Here is a 17,971-nt window from a genome sequence, read left to right on the forward strand (position 1 = left end):
TACATACTACATTTTCTACATTCTAAAGTCTTACTACAAAACTTCATAGATGATAACATACCTGAACAAAAACTTGGCTCCACATCAGTAGGTGAGTGTACACTTAAAGCCAGACTTTCCAAGTTGGCAATCAGGCCCCACTCATTTGATGACTTCCAGACTATCAGTGTCCATGATCACTGCTGTGTTCTGAATCCTCTTCTCTCTGTATTTTCATACTTATCTCCCATTGATGAATAGCATTTTATGAACTAATAATAAACTAAAGGTAGGAAACAGGGATTCAGAAATAGTTTTAGAGTTTTCTAAAGGATGAAGTCATCAGCATCTAAAAAAAGGCTGCAAATGCAGTGACCGTAGAGTTGACAAAGTGTGCAGATGGTGCAAAGGTATTCATAGCAATCAACTGGAAATCTGACTGAGAAAGGTCTGAATAATACTAATCTAAATACTGGAGTATTTAAAAGATGAATTATAAAATGACCAAAAAATGAGTTTGGTAGATGTGAAGTAGTGTGTATAGCGAAGTTAATCCCATCATCTACACATAGTAGTTACCTGTTATCTTTTGTCAGTCACAAATGGTCTCTTGACAGGTACTGGAGTTTAGGAGAAGACAAAAGCCAAACAGAATGAACAGAAGGCTTTGGAAAAGGAGCACAAAACAAACCAGTCATCATAATTCCATATAATCCCTAAACTCACTGTACACCTTAATCATTACATGAAATTCTGGTCATGCATTAGTATTAGTAAGAATTAGAAGAACTAAACAAGGAGACTATTATGGAGTGGCTTCTAAAGCAAATACGCAAACTTTTCAGTCGGAGGAGAATCCTGAAGTATATTAACAGGGTATAAAATTTTGCAGAAAAAGTGAATAGGGTGCTTATTTTTTCCTCACAATGCAAGAATCCGGCATTGGCTAGAGAGAAAAAAAGGAAATACTGTTTCAGACAATACATAATTAAGAAGCGGAACATCCTGTCCAAGAAAGCACAAAGTGAAAGCATAAAAAATTATTTTTCCAGTTCCTTTGTGGAGGGCAGGCTCATGGATCCTATCAGACACGTTGGCTGGCTGCCGGGTCAGGAGGCTGAGGAAGGCCCGGCTGCAGGAGGGCATTTGCTCCCGTGCCCTCGCTGACGGCGCTGGGACAGGCTGCCAGGGTAGCCGGGTCTGCAGACATACACTGATTACCAACAGAAAGGCCGCCTGGCCTCTCACAGCATCATCTTTTACACAGCCCGGCATTCCAGTCTCCGGACACATCGCTCGAGTGTTCCGTCCCGGAGAGCTTCATGAGGGATGGGGGCGGTGGGAAGGACGGGCTGGCTCTGGAAGCTGCATTCCGCCTCTTTCCGCAGCAGTTCCCCGATCCAGTCCCGCACGATCGAGGCCCACAGAAAGCCGCCCGCCAGCAGCGACGCCAGCGCCGAGCCTTCCTTCCCCCAGCCGCCATCTTGGGGCCGGGCGGAAGAACTACCGGTCCCAGCGCGCTCGGCGCCGCGGCGCCATCTTGCCGCCGGCAGCTCGGGCGGGGGGCGGCGGCGGCCGAGACATGGCGCTGTTCCCGGCCTTCGCCGGGGCCGCCCAGCCCGGGGAGCCCCCCGCGGGCAGCTCCGAGGGCTCCACGAGAGGTAAAGTCCTGGGAGAACCGCCTTTCCCTTAACAGCTGTCCAGCGGCCCTCGGCACAGGCCGCCCGCCCCGCTCCGGCCGTGTTTGGGGGGCGGTGCTGCCGCCGGGCCCGGGCCCATCGCGCCGTAACCATGGCCCCCGGAGGCTGCGGAGCGCGGCACGGGGGCTTTTGGTTTGTCGTTGGTTTTGGTTTTTTTTCTTTTTTCCCCACTAGCTTTGAATATCTTGAAAAGTGTTTTTTAATTCCTGCTTATTAACCCAAATCATAGTTGTAAAGGACTTTTTTTGGAAGGTTACAAGTGAGATTATGATTCATTGTATCACGTTGGCTGTTGTGGTTGATGTCTAGAGAGTAATACTTTTAATAAAATAAGTAATAATATTAAAGTAAATAACACTTTATGGTGTAATGCCAGGCAGTGAAGTAGGTATTACGTTTATTAATTCTACTGAACAGGATTTGAGCTAGCCCTTCCTTTTGCTTGTCAGGTTCTACCACCCTTAAATCTTCCCATTCCCTAGACACCATAGTAAAGGGAAACCAAAGACTTATTTACCTAGGCTGCAGTTCTTGTGTGTTTGGTCCAGTCGGTATGGTGCATTAGCTTCTTCTTCTTGTAGCCAGTTCTGCGTTACCCCTGATGGCATAACAGTGCTTGGTACTCACTCTGCCAGTACAGAGCAGAGTAGCTGCATTTAGGATCATTTCTGGTAATGACATTTAGTGTAGAGAGTAGTGGACATAATAAGATCTCAAACTACAGCTTTTAGGTATAGAGGAGCTGCTCTGTCAGGCAGAGATACAGTAAAATTCTCTAGTAATAAGACTTCAGTTATATTTCAAAACTTTACGAATTTAGCCTTTAGCTTTGTTACGGTAGCCTATGTCTCTTTAGGCCACCTGTCTGGAAGATCAGATTATACAGAAAAAGGTGTAAGACTGACTTTTTGGATCCATATTTCAGTTGTCAGCACTGCTTATGACTTAAATTTTGGTATACTAGAAGCTTTTTGTGTGAGAACTATTGACAAAACTGGAACATAATTTGTTTGGTTTATGTTTTAATAAATATTGTACTTTGTTGTTGACAACGACATTTTAATGTGAGTTGTAAAAATTAAATATTAACTCAGAACCACATTTATGGTGGTGTATATCAAATTTCACACATTCAGCTTATGAGAACTTGAGAACTTGACAGGCATCTGTCTCTCTGATAGATGGTTCTCTACTCAGACCTGATGTGAAGCCAAAGTTCATCATAATACAGAGACCCCAGAGTATTTTGATTTTAATGTTGTGTAAAACGACAGTGCTTTTAGCAGACATTTAGGAGTGCTTCATAGCTTTATTGTAAAAGTTGAAGTAATAATGTATATATGTTGGTCATCTTCGGGCAGCCAACCACTCTGTCTCATACTTTTATAAACTTTCCTAAACCATTTCTAAAGTGGAAGTGCTGTCTGAATCACACTGAAGCGGTGCTTATGCTTCCTATGCTGCCCAATTGCTGAGTTGCAGCAACCTCTAGAGTGCTGCAATTTTCTGTGTGCTTCAATACAATTATGTTGTCAAGCTTAATTAGTGTTTGGTGGAAGATAAATTGCAAATTTATCTGTAGCCATGAAGAGAGCACTGGTGGTAAGTAACCCTGCTGACATTAGTAAGCATCAGGTGCAGCATTATTTGCAGTCTGAACTATGCTGTAGGTCAGATGATGCAGTGAATTTTGCTGAAAGCAGATTTTCAGGATCCTGAGAGGCAACAAAAAGCTTCATGTAACTCTTAAAAATTGTCTCTTTAGACATGCACTGTAAATTCTTAGTTTTTCTTTTTGCTTGAGAAGGTATAAAGAGAATGTAATTGGATTGCTGCTGCTGTTGTGCTCATAAACATGTAACAAGTACATGCATATTATTGAAAAATAGGTCTTTTATATCTGCTCTGCAAAAATGATAAACTTCTTAGACATTCCACAAGAAAAAAGCCTAACAAGTGAAGAGATAGTGTTTTAAAGTTTGGAATGTATTGTGCTGTTTGAAATGCTTGCATCCAGCTAACTGATTCACTTGAGATTATTTACAAGCAATTTGAACATGCATGTTGCATAATGGCAAAAATTGCTTATTTCTTTCTGAGTATTAGGTCAGTTTGGTTAAATTCTTCAGAAGATACTGTACTTAGAGATACTGTACTTGGAGAATTCTGAACTTCCCTGCTGTAGCCACAGAGGTGTATTGACTGTGCCACAGGGCTTGATTCTCACAGAGTGATTCTTCAGTGCATTAAAGATGCAGTTTGATCTTACCTGCTCAGGTAGAACCTAGCTACAGGAGCAGGCTGGGAAATGGTGCATGGTGGTGTTCTGCAGCATATTGGTTGGGCTGGTCATGGGAAGTGTGTTTTGGTCTTGACAGTGCCATGAATTGTGGATTCTCCCATGCACAGAGATGGAGACTTAGGAGCCAGGGAGGTGATCACTCCTCATGGGGCCTTTTGTAATGGGGGTGGACTCCTGGGAAACACAGACTGTAGCTTTGCTTTATTTTATGTATTTCTTGATGTGTTTAACTTAGGTTAACAAACTGTTTTGCAGCCTACTCTGCTTTAAATCCTTTTGTGGACAACAGCTCAGGGACATGACACAGAAGAAAGCTTTTCATACCAAAATTCTGTTTCTGAAATAAATACTTTAAAAGGAGGAGAAGCATATGGCTTAACAGACAAGGAGTTCTTGCTGTTTAAGGAGTAGAGGTTAATGTAGTCAAGAGCACAAAGACAAGAGTGTGACAGGAAGAACACTGAGGCAAAAGTGATTGTAAAAAGCATGGAAGAGAGGCAGGGAAAACAAATTTGTTCCTTATGTTATCTCTGTCAGTGTGGCACAGGAGGGACTGCTGTTAAGTTCTGTAATTACACAAAATAACTTTTGTTGTTTAATAGCTAAGAAAATTCACATGCTTAAAGGAATTCTAGATATGAAAACCCTGTGAAAATCATCATAAAACTTGTAATATCAGTAAAATTGTGACAAAAAGTTTCCCTTCCACATTCTGTCCATGTCTGATCTTATCTGGTGACTTAGATGCAGAATGCTTAATGCTGACTAGTGTATCTAAATTAGCTTCAAATAGCTTTCTGTCAAACTGTTGAAAGGTCTAATGATATTTCAGTGGTTAGAGAACTGAGAATCCAGTGCCATGTTTTGGCCATGTGTAAAGCACTTGAGTATTCTTATCAGTAATGGATGTGCCTATCAATAAAATTGTGTTAAGAATATTTTCCACGCAGTTTGTAAAGTACGCTTTTGTTAGTTTGTATAAGCTTTATTTCATTCATTAACTATACCTTTTGTTTAATTATGCTTTTCTGTAATTTTTAAATTTCATTTTTAAAATACGTAACTATTTCAATTCTATATTGTATATAGAAATTAATGTATAATTGATATATAGTAGTAAATATATTATGATACAGTAGATTATCTTATACATATAAAAAAAATTTATACAGTCTATAAATATATAAAGTTAGAACCTTTAAATCATAAAAATGAATGTTGAATAGATTCTTTTTTTATGTATAGAGCTGTGTATTAAACATGGAATCTGCTTTCAGTATGAGCTAAATGAAAATTTCATTGAGTGCTTTCCAATATGCTGTTATTGCACATGACTTAGTGACATTTACTGTGAATTTAACTGTCTGCTGACTAGATTAACCCCAACTTTAAAAAGCACAGCAAGCTAATTTGTATTGATATCACACTTTTATTTTACCTACAGAGTTAGACTGGCTTAGTAACCCAAGCTTCTCTGCAGAAGATGCACTCCTTCTGCACCAGCGCACTGCAGAAGTTGCCAATCTCATTCCTGAAAAATTGCCATTAATAAGGTAGAGTGTACTTCAATGTCTTGTGAAATAGCCTCTTTCTTTTGTCCTGCTTATCTTTTGTTATATGAGACCAAACTCAGAAGCTAAAAGCTGCTTTTCATTCTGTTGTTCAGTATTTAAAAATACCTGAACTGAGTCATGTGTAAAAGAGTGAATAATGCTTCCATGTCTTTTAACTTAAAATAATGAGAAAGTGTATGTATGCAATTACATTCCCATTTTCTTTTTCTCAGAGCTGCATTTAAATGATTGTTATTTTGGAATGGAGAGGGAACTGAGCAATCATCACTCTTCATTAGCTTTTGAATGTCTAAAGTGACCCCTGAAATAATGTAAAGATTAAGCATCATCTTTATGATTTCTCTATGGAAATCAGATAAATCAGCCATTTCACAATTGAGTTTTTTACTTTTTGAAAAACAGTTGCTGATGTGAACTAACGAAATATTGCATGTATCAAGTTGAGTGTGGCAGTAGAACATGCTGGTCAGCTGAAGTGGGTGATTATATCCTTTTGCAGAAATGAGCTTTAAGCAGCCACGTTTGCTGAAGAACTGGTTTCAATACGTTCACTGGACTGGGTGCTATACTTGGCTTATCTACACTGTAACTAGCACTCAATAGTGAATGCAGTCAGGTTGTAGTTGTCAAGTTCAAAACCTTAGTCTCTTTTAATTTGATACAAGCTCCCTTGTCTATGATGATTGTTGGTGGTCATGATAGAGAATATCTTTATAATACCAAGCACACCTAAGCACATCTTTTTCTGTACTTAGTCTTGCATTTACATACATTGCGTGCTTGAAATGCAATCAGTGTTTTGTTTATCAGTCATACATTCTGCTATGTTTCTTCAAATCTTTTTAGGACTTTAATGTCATAAAGCTAAGGATTTTGCAAGTTACCATCGGATAGAATGACATAATAAACCCACCATATTAATTTTATCTTTGAAAAGGACTTTGTCAAAAAACAGTGTGCAGAAAAATGTTTGGGTGTTTTTTGTTTGGGGGTTGTTTTGCCTATTACTTGGGTACTTGATTTAATAAAAACTAATTGGTTTCATCTCAGTTCAATAAAAACTAATTGCTCTAATCTGGTTGGTGGTTTTGAGAGGGTTTGCTTTGTTTGGTTTGCAGAAGTGTGCATGTTTGTTTTAAAGGTCTGCTGATGGTTCTTCTTTGGTTTCTTTTTCCTTAGCGTCCCTAAAAAAATTGTCAGGGCTGTTGCTTGAGATGCCTTATTTCTGAAATACAATATTTTCTTTTATTGACATATTAGGAATAATGAGAGTTGTCACTCCTTTCTTTCATTGAAAGACTAAAGAAAAAAAAAGTTTTAACAGAGCTTGTGCTTTAATTAAGGGTTAGAGAAGACCTTCGTTATTCATTTGATTAAGTGTGGAAGTTTTTGTGGTATGCACAGTAATATACATGTGTTTTGCCAAAACTGTGTCCTTTGTGTGATCTCTCAATAACTTGGTTGTCTGTTGTACACAGTGTTATTTATTACATTATATTGTATTATATGATAACATTAGTTCAGTAGTCATCAAAAATTGTTTCTTTGTTGGTATATTTGATTTTTTTAATCTGGAAGTGATTTTAAAAGAGTGGTTTTGATACTTCTTATATAAGTCATAAAAAAACAGGGAAAAAAATTCAGACTCTTTTCTTTTGCAGGTTATAGTGAAAGATTTCTCAGTCTTTTAGCATGACTTAAGTTGTTTAGCAAAGTTAGGAAATTTTATCATGTCGATCATCTTCTTTAATTTGGCAACATTAACAGATGGCTATTTGTACAGATCACACACACATCAAAATGCCTTGACAATTAAAACATTGAGACTGACTGTCAGTAATTACAGCAGCTGAAAAGTATAGTTGTGATTTAATGCAGATTTAGATCACTTTTGCTGTATATGTTACTGCTACTGTCTCAAAAAAATACAGGCAGAATAAAGGTAAAGAATAAAATGTTCTGAACTTTCTTACAGTGGTAGTCCATAACAGTTTTACTGCTTAGCTGTATAGATATGTATAAATGTGTATACTTTTTTCCAAGCAGGACTTCTTCAAGATCTGAGTTGTCAGAGGAGAGTGATACAGATGAGAGTCTGAAACAGACAAGTAAGAAAAGGAAAAAGAAGAAGAAAAAGCATCACCACAGTAAGAAGACAAAAAAGAAAACCAAAGGGGATTCCAGTAGCAGCGAATCAGAGGTGGACACTAAGTACATCAAGGACAAAGGAAGTGGCAAAAGTAGTGAAAAGGAAGCAGCAGCAAAGTATGTAAATATTAACACTATGCAAGATGTAAATTCATTGTGTTCTTGTGCTTGTCTCTTTAGCTGAAATTCTTACCATTGATTGATCATCTAAGCTTTGTATGACTAAACATGCATTCAAAGCTAGGTGGTTCTAGATTTAGAACCACTTTTTTAATCATATCAAAAACTGTGACTAAAATATTCAGTCAAGTGCTGTTGTACAGAGCAAAACATGGTATGGTAGTAATGAAATAAATTTCTAAAGTCTTGTAGAGGCTTATGTTCAGTTTTTGTAAGCATCTTGTTTCCTTTCACAGGTCTTTTGTGAGGGTTTGGAGAGCAATTGCATTAAACATTCTTAATTAGTGCAAAAATCTTATTATGTGGCTGGGTTTGCCTTGTAATGTAACTTCCTTCTCACAGAGTCAACATTTCCTTTTTTTTTTCATTTTAAGACATTGTAAGATTTTTAAAATTTTATTTAAGACAAAATTTTTAATGATTTAATACATCTTTTGTATCCATATATTTTGCTTCATCCTTTCTGCTTGTAATATTTCTCTATGAGTATTTGAACAATTGAAATTATTTTGTTAAATCTTCTTCATTAATTCCAGGAGCTGTAAAGTACTGTGAATTAGTAGAGCTGTCATTTTTTATGGAACAAGAAAATAGGCATGTAGTGACTATCATGGTCCTTGAGCAGCAAAAGAGGTTCTGTAAATGCAGCAAGTATCCAGGTTTGGCATACCTAGCTGTGCTTTCCTCAGGCTGCTGGGTTTTTAGCATTTCAAGGTGGCCCTATCCAGTTGGCAGTGAGTCACCTTCTGCTGGTTTTCACCATATTTGCTAGTTTGAGCAGCCGTTTTGCCTCTCTCTGATTCCTGTGTTTTCTTTGGCATCAGCAGCTCTGGCTCTAATTCACCACACTGCAGCTACTCCTATGGATAGAGGGAGGGTTTGGTGACATTAAGGAATTGTTGTTACAATTGATGTAGTCTGGGTAGTCTGTGAATTTCCCCCAGTTTACGACTTTTCTCATGGGGGATTAATCAGAGCTGAAGGTGCCGGTTGGTGGGATGTATCTATGCCAAGGTAACATTGTTTCCCTGTGGAAGAGTGGCAGAGGTACTACAGATGCTGTCTGATACCTCTAGCCAGATGTAGCTCCTCCTTTATGAGAACTTTTATTGGCTGGGGGTGGCTAAGGCTTCCTTGACTGTGAGGAAGGACAGTAAAAAATACTTGGGTGCTGAACCCATTCTGCTCAGTCCCATCACTCATCTGTGCTGGAAGGGTGCCTGGGCACGGTTCATAAGCTGTTTGCTAGGTTGGGCCAGGCAGCCAGTGCTTTGCCCAGGTGTTGAAGTTCTTTCATGGAATCTTTCTTTTACTACTTTCCATAAATTGTTGATGCTGAGAGAATATTGAATTTTCAAAAGAGTGGTTTTGAAACCTGAACACAAAATTGCTCTGAATGTGAAAAGTATTGTGAAATTTTAGAAAACTTTTCAGGACTTCAAAACTTTTCAAAACTTTTCAGGACTCTACAACATAATTGTACCATGAATTCAGATTGGAAATTCATAGTTATCTAGAGTTCAGAGGCAGGTTGCAATTTCCACGTAACTTCATTTGTATAGCTGTAATTCATAACACTGTTTTATCAAATGCATGGGTATAATTACAGCTAGTCAATCCTCTTACAGATTATCTTATTTTTCTGGATTGTAACATCTTACAAGAGTAAATTTTGAAAGTAGTAATACGTGGCTTTTGGATTATAGTGTGCCAAGCTATTGATTAAATTGATTGGTTAAATCTGGTTATTACCTTTCATAATCATAAATTCAGTTTTTGGAAGTGCAAGGACTTTGAGTGTATTGATTTTATGGTATTATTAGGGTATTTTTAATTGTTTTTTTTGAAGTGTGGGACTGATTTTGCAAGAGTGGATCATGTACAATGACTTTGAGTAAGTTAAATTACGGTGAACTACAGAATTTTAATGTGTCTTGGGTTACGTGAATGCTGAATATGTGCACAAATGCTTGAATATCCTCCTTCTGCTTGTCTGCAGTCTAGGTAAGAAAACATCAAATGTTACCAGCAGTCATTCTATTTGGCTTGATGATATCCAGGCCCCCAGAGCAGACACCTTCCGGATAGACAAGAAACCAGATCCTGCAAACTGGGCCTACAAATCCTTGTATCGTGGGGACATAGCAAGGTATGGAACCTTGTTCTCTATTGGTATCCAAACTATCACAGTTACTTGAGTCTGTCTGCAACATTTTACCATAGAAGATGGGAAAAGATAACTGAGTAGCTTATTTCAAAATTTGACTTGGCATTGGGCCAGTGTCAGCGACAAGTGATGTCCCTAGGGGGTCTGTACTGCTATCTAATGTGTACTTCATCAGTGACATGGACAGCAGGATCAAGTGCACACTCAGTAAGTTTCACAACACTGAGTAGTGCAGTTAATGCTCCTGAAGGACAGAATGACATCCAGAGGGACCTGGGCAAGCTCAGCAAGGGGGACCTCATGAGATTAAACAATGGCAAGGTGCTGCACCTGGGTCAGGGCAACCCCATGTATCAACACAGGCTGGGGGATGAACAGATCCAGAGCAGCCCTGCAACAAGGACTTGGGGGTGCTGATGGATGAGAGCAAGTGGATGATGAGCTGGAAATATGCATTGGCAGCCCAGAAAGCCAGTTGTATCCTGGGCTGCATCCAAAGCAGTGTGGCCAGCAAGGCAAAGAGGGGATTCTGCCCCTCCACTCTGCCCTGTGAAACCCCACCTGAAGTGCTGTATCCAGCTCTGGAGTCCTCAGCACAGGAAGGACATCAGCCTTTTGGAGGGAGTCCAGAGAAGGGCTACCAGATTGATTACAGAGAGCTGGAACACCTCTCCTATGGGTAAAGGCTGGGAGAATTTGGGTTGTTCAGCCTGGAAAAGACAAGGCTCCATCCAGTACCAGAAGGAAGCCTACAAGAAAGATGGAGAGGGACTTTTTATAAGGGCATGTAAGTGACAGGACATGGGGAAATGGTTTTAAACTGAAAAGAATAGATTTTGATTGAATATTAGGAAGAAATTATTTACTGTGAGGGTGGTGGGGCACTGGAATAGGATGCTCAGAGATGTGGATGTCCTATCCCTGGAAGTGTTCAAGGCCAGGCTGGAAGGAGTTTTGAGCAGCCTGATCTAGTGGAAGGTGGGGTTGGAATGAGATTATCCGTAGGGCCCCTTCCAACCCAAGCCATTCTATAATTCTTGGATAAATGTTTTAAAAGGCAAAAGATGGCATGAAATAATGAGTATAATGTGCATGATTTTCATTGGTTTTAAAAACATTCTCTGTGTAGCAAACTACAGGGCCATCTGGAGGTGGCAGCATGGGGTAGATGCAAAGGTATGTTTTTGAGGTCAGAAATCCCAGATTGTCTTTGGACAAGTGCTCTTTTAGGTCTCTATTGTTCTGTTTCTGCATCTGAAAGGGAGGTGAAGGTATTATTTCAGACTAGATTTGTCAAGAGGTTTACTTACTTGAATAGTTTGATACTGCTGTAAAAAAAAAAAAAAAAAAACTCTACAGGTATTTTCTTAGCAAACAGATTTCACCCAGACATTGTACTGAAATGTGTTTGACCTATGCAATGCTACATTTCAAGTTAGTATAGATGAAATTGCACATTCAATATCCTGAGTGAGTTACTGGTGCTGTGAACATTTCCTTACATTAATACAGAAGCCCATCCAAAGGAGCCTACAGTTGGCTCGTGCATTATGTATGTACACTTCTTGATTTTCTCAGGAAAATTGTTTACTGTATATACAATAATACTGTATATAATTATTTGTGGAGGAGGGAGAATTTATGGGTTATATTTTTGTAACATTTTATGCCTTTGTAATAAAATTGCCTGGTTACAATTTGTTTCAATTTTCTATCACCTTTGGATTGTCAGCTTATTTTCTGAGATGAAAAGTATTATTTTAGTGTTGCATGTAACTAGATTTGCCACTGAAATGACATTCTTGGTAATATTTGAAGATGGTCTTTATTTGTCTTAATCCATAGGATCCATCTTTTTCTCTTCACACCCCTCTCCACTTTTTGGCATACAAAATGGACAGAGGGTTAGGGATGCAGAAGGAAATTACTGGACTGAACAACTGGTGTCTCATTTTCAGTTTAAAATAATCTAAGTAACCCTAAATAATGTCTGTTGTTCTTCCTCCAGGTTTGTCTACATGGCTTAAAATGATGGAAAGGAAAAAGGTTTTCTTCTGCTTGAATATTACATATATTCTTGAACTCAGAGGAAGCTTAGTATGATAGTAAAAGTGTGATGGCACTGAAGGAATTGATAAGTTGAAGTCTTAAGCAGAAATTTACCGGGTTCTTAAACTTTTGAAGGTCCATGCATACATTATTTGGGTTAATTTGAATGAAAGAATTTCTTTCAAAAAGAAGGTATCTGTTCTAATTTGTATTTTAGAAGATGTTTAATTGTATTTTCCCTTCCAAGGTATAAAAGGAAAGGAGAGTCCTGTCTTGGCATAGATGCAAAGAAACAGTGCATAATTTGGGACAGTTCTGCATCAAAAAGGAAGCAAGCACGGAGTCAACCTGAGCGCTACTTTACAAAGAACAATGTGAAGATGCTGAATACAGATGGGATTCTTGTTTGTAATAAAAGTTCTCCAGCTGATCCACCTGCTTTTATACCAGTTTCCCAAGTGGAAACTGATGATTTTTCTGACACAACAGAAGTAAATCCTCTTGGGATATATGATTCATCAACCACAGTGTGGCTACAAGGAAAAGGCAAGAGTGCAGACAATGAGTCTGTAAATACACAGCAAACAATTCAAGAGCCTGGGATAAACATGAACTCCATTCTAATGACGAAAGTGGAGGAATATAACAAGAAAGTTAGAGAAAACCCAAGAGATATTAATGCTTGGATGGAATTTATTTCCTTTCAGGTATGTATTCTAACGGACCTTGTTGCTTATTATAAGTAATAAATACATGAAAATGATATTGTAATTTCATTTGTTTACAAATTTCATTTGTAATTTCATTTCATTTGTTTGTTTCATATTGTAATTTCACTGTATATCTTTTCTTGGTGAAGAATGAACTGTTAACTCATCTTCACAAATGTCAGCGTTCTTGTGATTCTAGTGATAATTCTTCCTAAGGTTGTAACGATGTTTCTTTTTGTTTTAGGATGAATTAATGAGAGGACCTAGCCCTTATGCCAGTAAGGGAGAGCAGGAATTAAGGAGAAAATCACTCAAGTTAATCTTGGAAAAGAAACTGGCCATTTTAGAGAGGGCAATTGAAAGCAATCCAAGTAATGTTGATCTGAAGCTTGCTAGGCTGAAGCTGTGCACAGAATTCTGGGAACCACCAGCTGTGATCAAAGAATGGCAGAAGCTAATTTTTTTACATCCCAATAATCCAGAGATGTGGAAGAAATACCTTCTATTCTGTCAAAGTCAGTTCACTACCTTTTCTGTTTCAAAGATCAACAGTCTCTATGGAAAATGTTTGACAACACTGGCAGCTGTACAGGATGGCAGCATGGTATCCCATCCTCTGTTGCCTGGCACTGAAGAAGCTATGCTAGGTAAGGTTCTTTCTACATATTATGGTCAGATTGGTCTTCATAGGAGCTAACTGCAGTAAGAACAGATTTTCCTATGTATTGCATGAAGCTTTTCTTCTCTTCAAAATGCCTGGCATCCTGGTTTCTTAGCTGAGAATTAAAGCAGACATTCCAACCAAATATGGATATAGCAGATCCTTCTCTTCCCCAGGAGAGTTTATGGTACAACATCCATTAAAGTCTAATGTGCTGAGTGGTTTATAGTACAATGTCAAGACTGGAGAATCACAGCCAACAGCCAGGAGATGTGCTTTTATAAAATGGAGACTTGTGAAAAAATAATTATCTCTTGTTCGGAAGTTTTACAACTGATTACTTTAATCCAGAAAAGAGAAGGAACATTACAAGTCTGACATAAAATTTTTTTGAGAAACCCACTCTGTAGATGGAGAATTCTAAGCTGTAATACCATGTGATCATGCCTTTTGTATTTCTTCTATGCATATATCTACCACTTTATAATTTATTTTATAATTATCCCTGGAAGGAAAATAAGTCAGATAGTTAGGATACTGGAGTGGATTCAGGAACGAAATGAGTTCATGCTCAGTTCTGGCATGGTCTTTAAATTTATTTGGAGCTAAATGACTTAACCTATCCATTTCAATTTTACTTCTCTACCTTGGCATGTCATTGTGATTATGGATCTGTGAATACATTGAGGAGGGGAAAAGATTAGTGTCACCGTAAGTATTTTTGACTTGGTGGTTTTTTGTTTTTTGTTTTTTTTTTAATTTTAGAATTCATTTTCAGTCTAAGAGACTATTATGGAGGAGTCGATTTTTTTTCATATGTATCATAGTCCAAGAAACCTCTTGTTTTTATCCAGTTCTGTAATTCCTATTGGAGCAATGATGTTATGCAATATCCAGTCTGGACTTATAGATAGAGATGCTGGGTTACAAAATTGATTTCAGGTGTTCGGATCTCATACAGTCTTTGGCTGATTCATCTTGGATCAAGCATTGGAAAAAGTGCTGCAAAGGAAAAATGCTCTACTGGCCAGTGGATATTGTACAGCTGGAGAGCTTCTAATTGCTTCTACTGTCTCTGATTTCCAATATTTCAGTCACTTGGTCCACTAACCAAAATGAATGATTCTCAGGACAAAGGGTTTATTCAGAATCTGGTTTTGGAAACAAGAAGGTTTTTCTTTCATTTCGTTTTCCTGCACATATTTGAACATATGTGACTCATGAAATACAGACTCATGGAGCAGTTTGTCAACTGCTATGAGAATTTTTTAAAATAGAATTCCTTTAGCAAGTTCACTAATATTAGATTGATGTTTTTCTAAATACTTTTTTCTGGCAATATTCATAGATAGCTAAAATGGAACTGAACTCAAATTCATGAGCAGAACAGAACCACAAGTAACTTCTTGTTGTTCTGTCTTAAGCCTACAGTGATTTGTTTATGAACAGTCTCAAGTATTTTATTTTTCCTCTTCAGAATTCAAATGATAGGATTAGAGAAATTTCACTGGGAGACTTCTTGATTTGAGATTTCTTTATTAGTAACTCAACTATGTAATTCTTGGGCTGAGTTTTAATTGACAGCGTGCTTATTAGGAAGGTTACCAAATTGTTCATTAAGATAAATATACAGAATATTTCACTAATTATGAGGTGAGTAGCACTGTAAATGTACATTAGGCTTATATCTTCAACCTTTGACCTTTCCTAAGGACAAAGTGTAAGAGCTCTAATTTTAAATAGTGGGGGGCTCTGCCATCTAGTGTTCAGTTCAGTGAACTAACTAAATGGTGGATGGTAGATCAGCCTTTACAGAAATTTTGAGGTAAGAATTTATAATGCTTTAAATTTACTAGGAACTGTTAATATAAAGCAGATGAATATAAAGTATTCTTAATTTTTGCTGTGTAAACAGAGTTCTATTTTTCAAATTATACCTACTGGTTGGGGAGAAACATCCTTATATTCTAGGTCAGTTCAGCTGCAGAACTGTCTTAGCATCATGGAGTGAATTAAGTATATATTCATGCTGTTTTCAGTGTTTGCCACAAAGAAAATGCTGATCTTTGCATTTCTTCAAATACCATTTTTTGGGGGGGGGGTTTAATGCAGAAAAATTTACACCGTAATTTATTTCTGGCACCAGTTTGGCAGCAAATCCTGATGAGGCATTTTCTACATTCAGAGTATTTTAGTCAAAGTTCATCTCTGAAGCTGGGAGAGTAGGAAAGGACAATTTTTTCAGTGCCAGTTTTGACACAGTGCCTAAATTAGTTAAAATACTTGGGAAGACTGTATTATAAACTTAGTAATTGTTTTCGTTGTTTAAATATCTTCAGAAATCTCAGTCTTTGTTAGCAGGAATAATCATTGACTTTGCAGAAAAAATTGGATTAAATGCCTAGTTTGTATATGCTAGCTGAATTCAGGTTTTTGTGTGTATACATCTGATACATGTCTAAATTCAGATAAAAGGAGTAAATAATTTCCCATTTGTTAAATATCAGATGATGATTAAGAGCAGTTGCTGCTAACCTATGTTGTTACATGTGTGTGTCTAGACACCTAAATATTTGGATTGTTTAAAACCCTTCAAAGCTAGTGTGTTTAGTGAAGGAACAATAGTATTTAAAGCACTGTTTTACTGTTTCCCAAGCTGTCAGTGATTTGTTTAAGTCTTTATGGGCTTCTTGCAAGTTGATTATGATTTAACGCAATTTAAATGGCTTCTATTTTGTTAAGACTGGAGTATAATTTGGAGTGATTATCACTGAAATGTCCTTGAGCTGCCTCATTATGGAGGTGTTTATAATACCTGTTATTTCTCCAACTCCTTCATTGAAGATTCTTGCAAAATATGGAGAGGAACACTGGGACTTAGCTTCCCTTTTTAAGCTGAGACTGAAGTTCAATGTGCAGTAGGGATATGGCAGTGGTGAGACAAATAATTTGTTGAAGAGTGAGATAGGGCTTTTCCCTACTTTTAAGCAGTAATATCTTGACCAGAAGACTGGACCTCTCTTAACTCAGGTCTTACATACAGAAAAAGGGAATGGCAATTGGAATGAAAATTGTATATTGCTAACATAGTATCAATGTAAATGTCTCATGCAAAACTGAGGCAAAAAGGATTTTTCTTATCATCCCCTCCTGTGTGCACTGTGATAACACCCAGCGTCTTCAAAGAGGGCAGTGACACACTGACAGATGTTGGATACAGTGAAGTTCAGAGTCTGTGTCTAACTTCCCATCAGTAAGGACAGTGCATGTATGGCATGAATAAAAAATCATCTCTTTGGCACTTTCAAAGTGAGCGGTCTTAAGGTTCATTAAACTGTGACAATTTTGACATGCATTTATGCTGGTTACCCTCCATGGTTTGGATTTTGATACTGTTCCAAAACAATTATGTTCTACAGCGTATTGTATATGTATTTTTATATTTGTGGGCTGTAATAAAATACTTCGCAACAAAATCTGAAATGCTAACATTTTATCTTCTTTTCTTTACAGCTATATTTATTCAGCAATGCCACTTTCTGAGACAGGCTGGCCATTCTGAGAAAGCAGTGTCTTTGTTTCAGGCTCTGATTGACTTCACCTTCTTTAAACCTGACAGTGTAAAAGATCTGCCAACAAGGGGACAGGTAGCAATTTCCATTTAAATGGGTGTGTGTCTTTATGTATTACCAAAAATGCTGTACTAGAAAAATGTTGATGAATTTTTAATGCCATAGGGAAATATTATGGATAATAGCTTACTTAGAGGTGTTCTTCAAGGTGATGCTTGCATTGAAAAAATGCTTGTGGGTTCTCTGGAACTACAGGCCAAATGGCTACTTTTACTGTATATAAAAGAAGTGTGATAACCAGTTATTTCGTATCTTTTTTAATAATTAAAAATGGAAAAAAAATTGAGCTAGCTGACCAGTGTCTGTGTCTAGTTAGCACTTGCCCTGTTTCTTTTTCCCCAAAATGCTGTTGTTTTGTTACTGGTGATGGAGAGAGCTGATAGGACATAAAATCTTTCAGTTCAGACAGTTTTTGCCAAAGTTTCTTAGGTTCTCTGTTACCTATTTCCATTAATTTGATGGCTACATTAGGAACACTTTTGTGCTTTCAAGTGCCTTTTATTTGACCCATGAGATTTGTTCAGCTTATAATGGTAAATGCTGAAGTACTAAATCACTTTTTTCTCTTAATTTGTTCAGGAGAATGTTGCACATGCACCCTTCTAATAATAATAAGGAAGTTAATATTTAGATGCCAGTAGCATCATCCCACTAAATTGTTAGGAACTGTTTGCTTTTTAATGAATGGTAGAGAGGCCACCATTTAGGCAGCTGGGCTGCTGTAGAGGATAAAAATTAAATTTGCTGCAGTTACCTTACCATCTTCCCCAGAAACTCAGACTCCAGTTCTTGCTCTCTTGATTAATACTGTTACCCACAAATGGAGCAATCTTACAGGTTAAAAAATAGTGGTGTCTTCTTAAAGAGCT

General features: G+C 37.7%; 1 protein-coding gene across 5 annotated transcripts in view; it reads left to right on the plus strand.

The window, feature by feature from the left end:
- The first annotated feature begins 1,533 nt into the window (after positions 1-1,533).
- The window catches only part of NRDE2 (NRDE-2, necessary for RNA interference, domain containing), a 29,285-nt gene continuing 12,847 nt past the window's right edge, over positions 1,534-17,971 (plus strand). For all 5 annotated transcript variants that reach the window (XR_008437442.1, XR_008437443.1, XM_053979297.1 and 2 more), the window contains exons 1-7: positions 1,534-1,640; positions 5,426-5,534; positions 7,602-7,820; positions 9,883-10,032; positions 12,347-12,806; positions 13,054-13,456; positions 16,984-17,117. Coding sequence is in view for 3 of the 5 variants with exons in the window: in XM_053979297.1 (XP_053835272.1) it covers positions 1,562-1,640; positions 5,426-5,534; positions 7,602-7,820; positions 9,883-10,032; positions 12,347-12,806; positions 13,054-13,456; positions 16,984-17,117 (1,554 nt within the window). In the remaining 2 variants the exon portion in view is untranslated. The remainder of the gene's footprint in view (positions 1,641-5,425; positions 5,535-7,601; positions 7,821-9,882; positions 10,033-12,346; positions 12,807-13,053; positions 13,457-16,983; positions 17,118-17,971) is intronic.

Source organism: Vidua macroura, chromosome 6, assembly GCF_024509145.1.
Source record: "Vidua macroura isolate BioBank_ID:100142 chromosome 6, ASM2450914v1, whole genome shotgun sequence".
Classification (NCBI taxonomy): domain Eukaryota; kingdom Metazoa; phylum Chordata; class Aves; order Passeriformes; family Viduidae; genus Vidua; species Vidua macroura.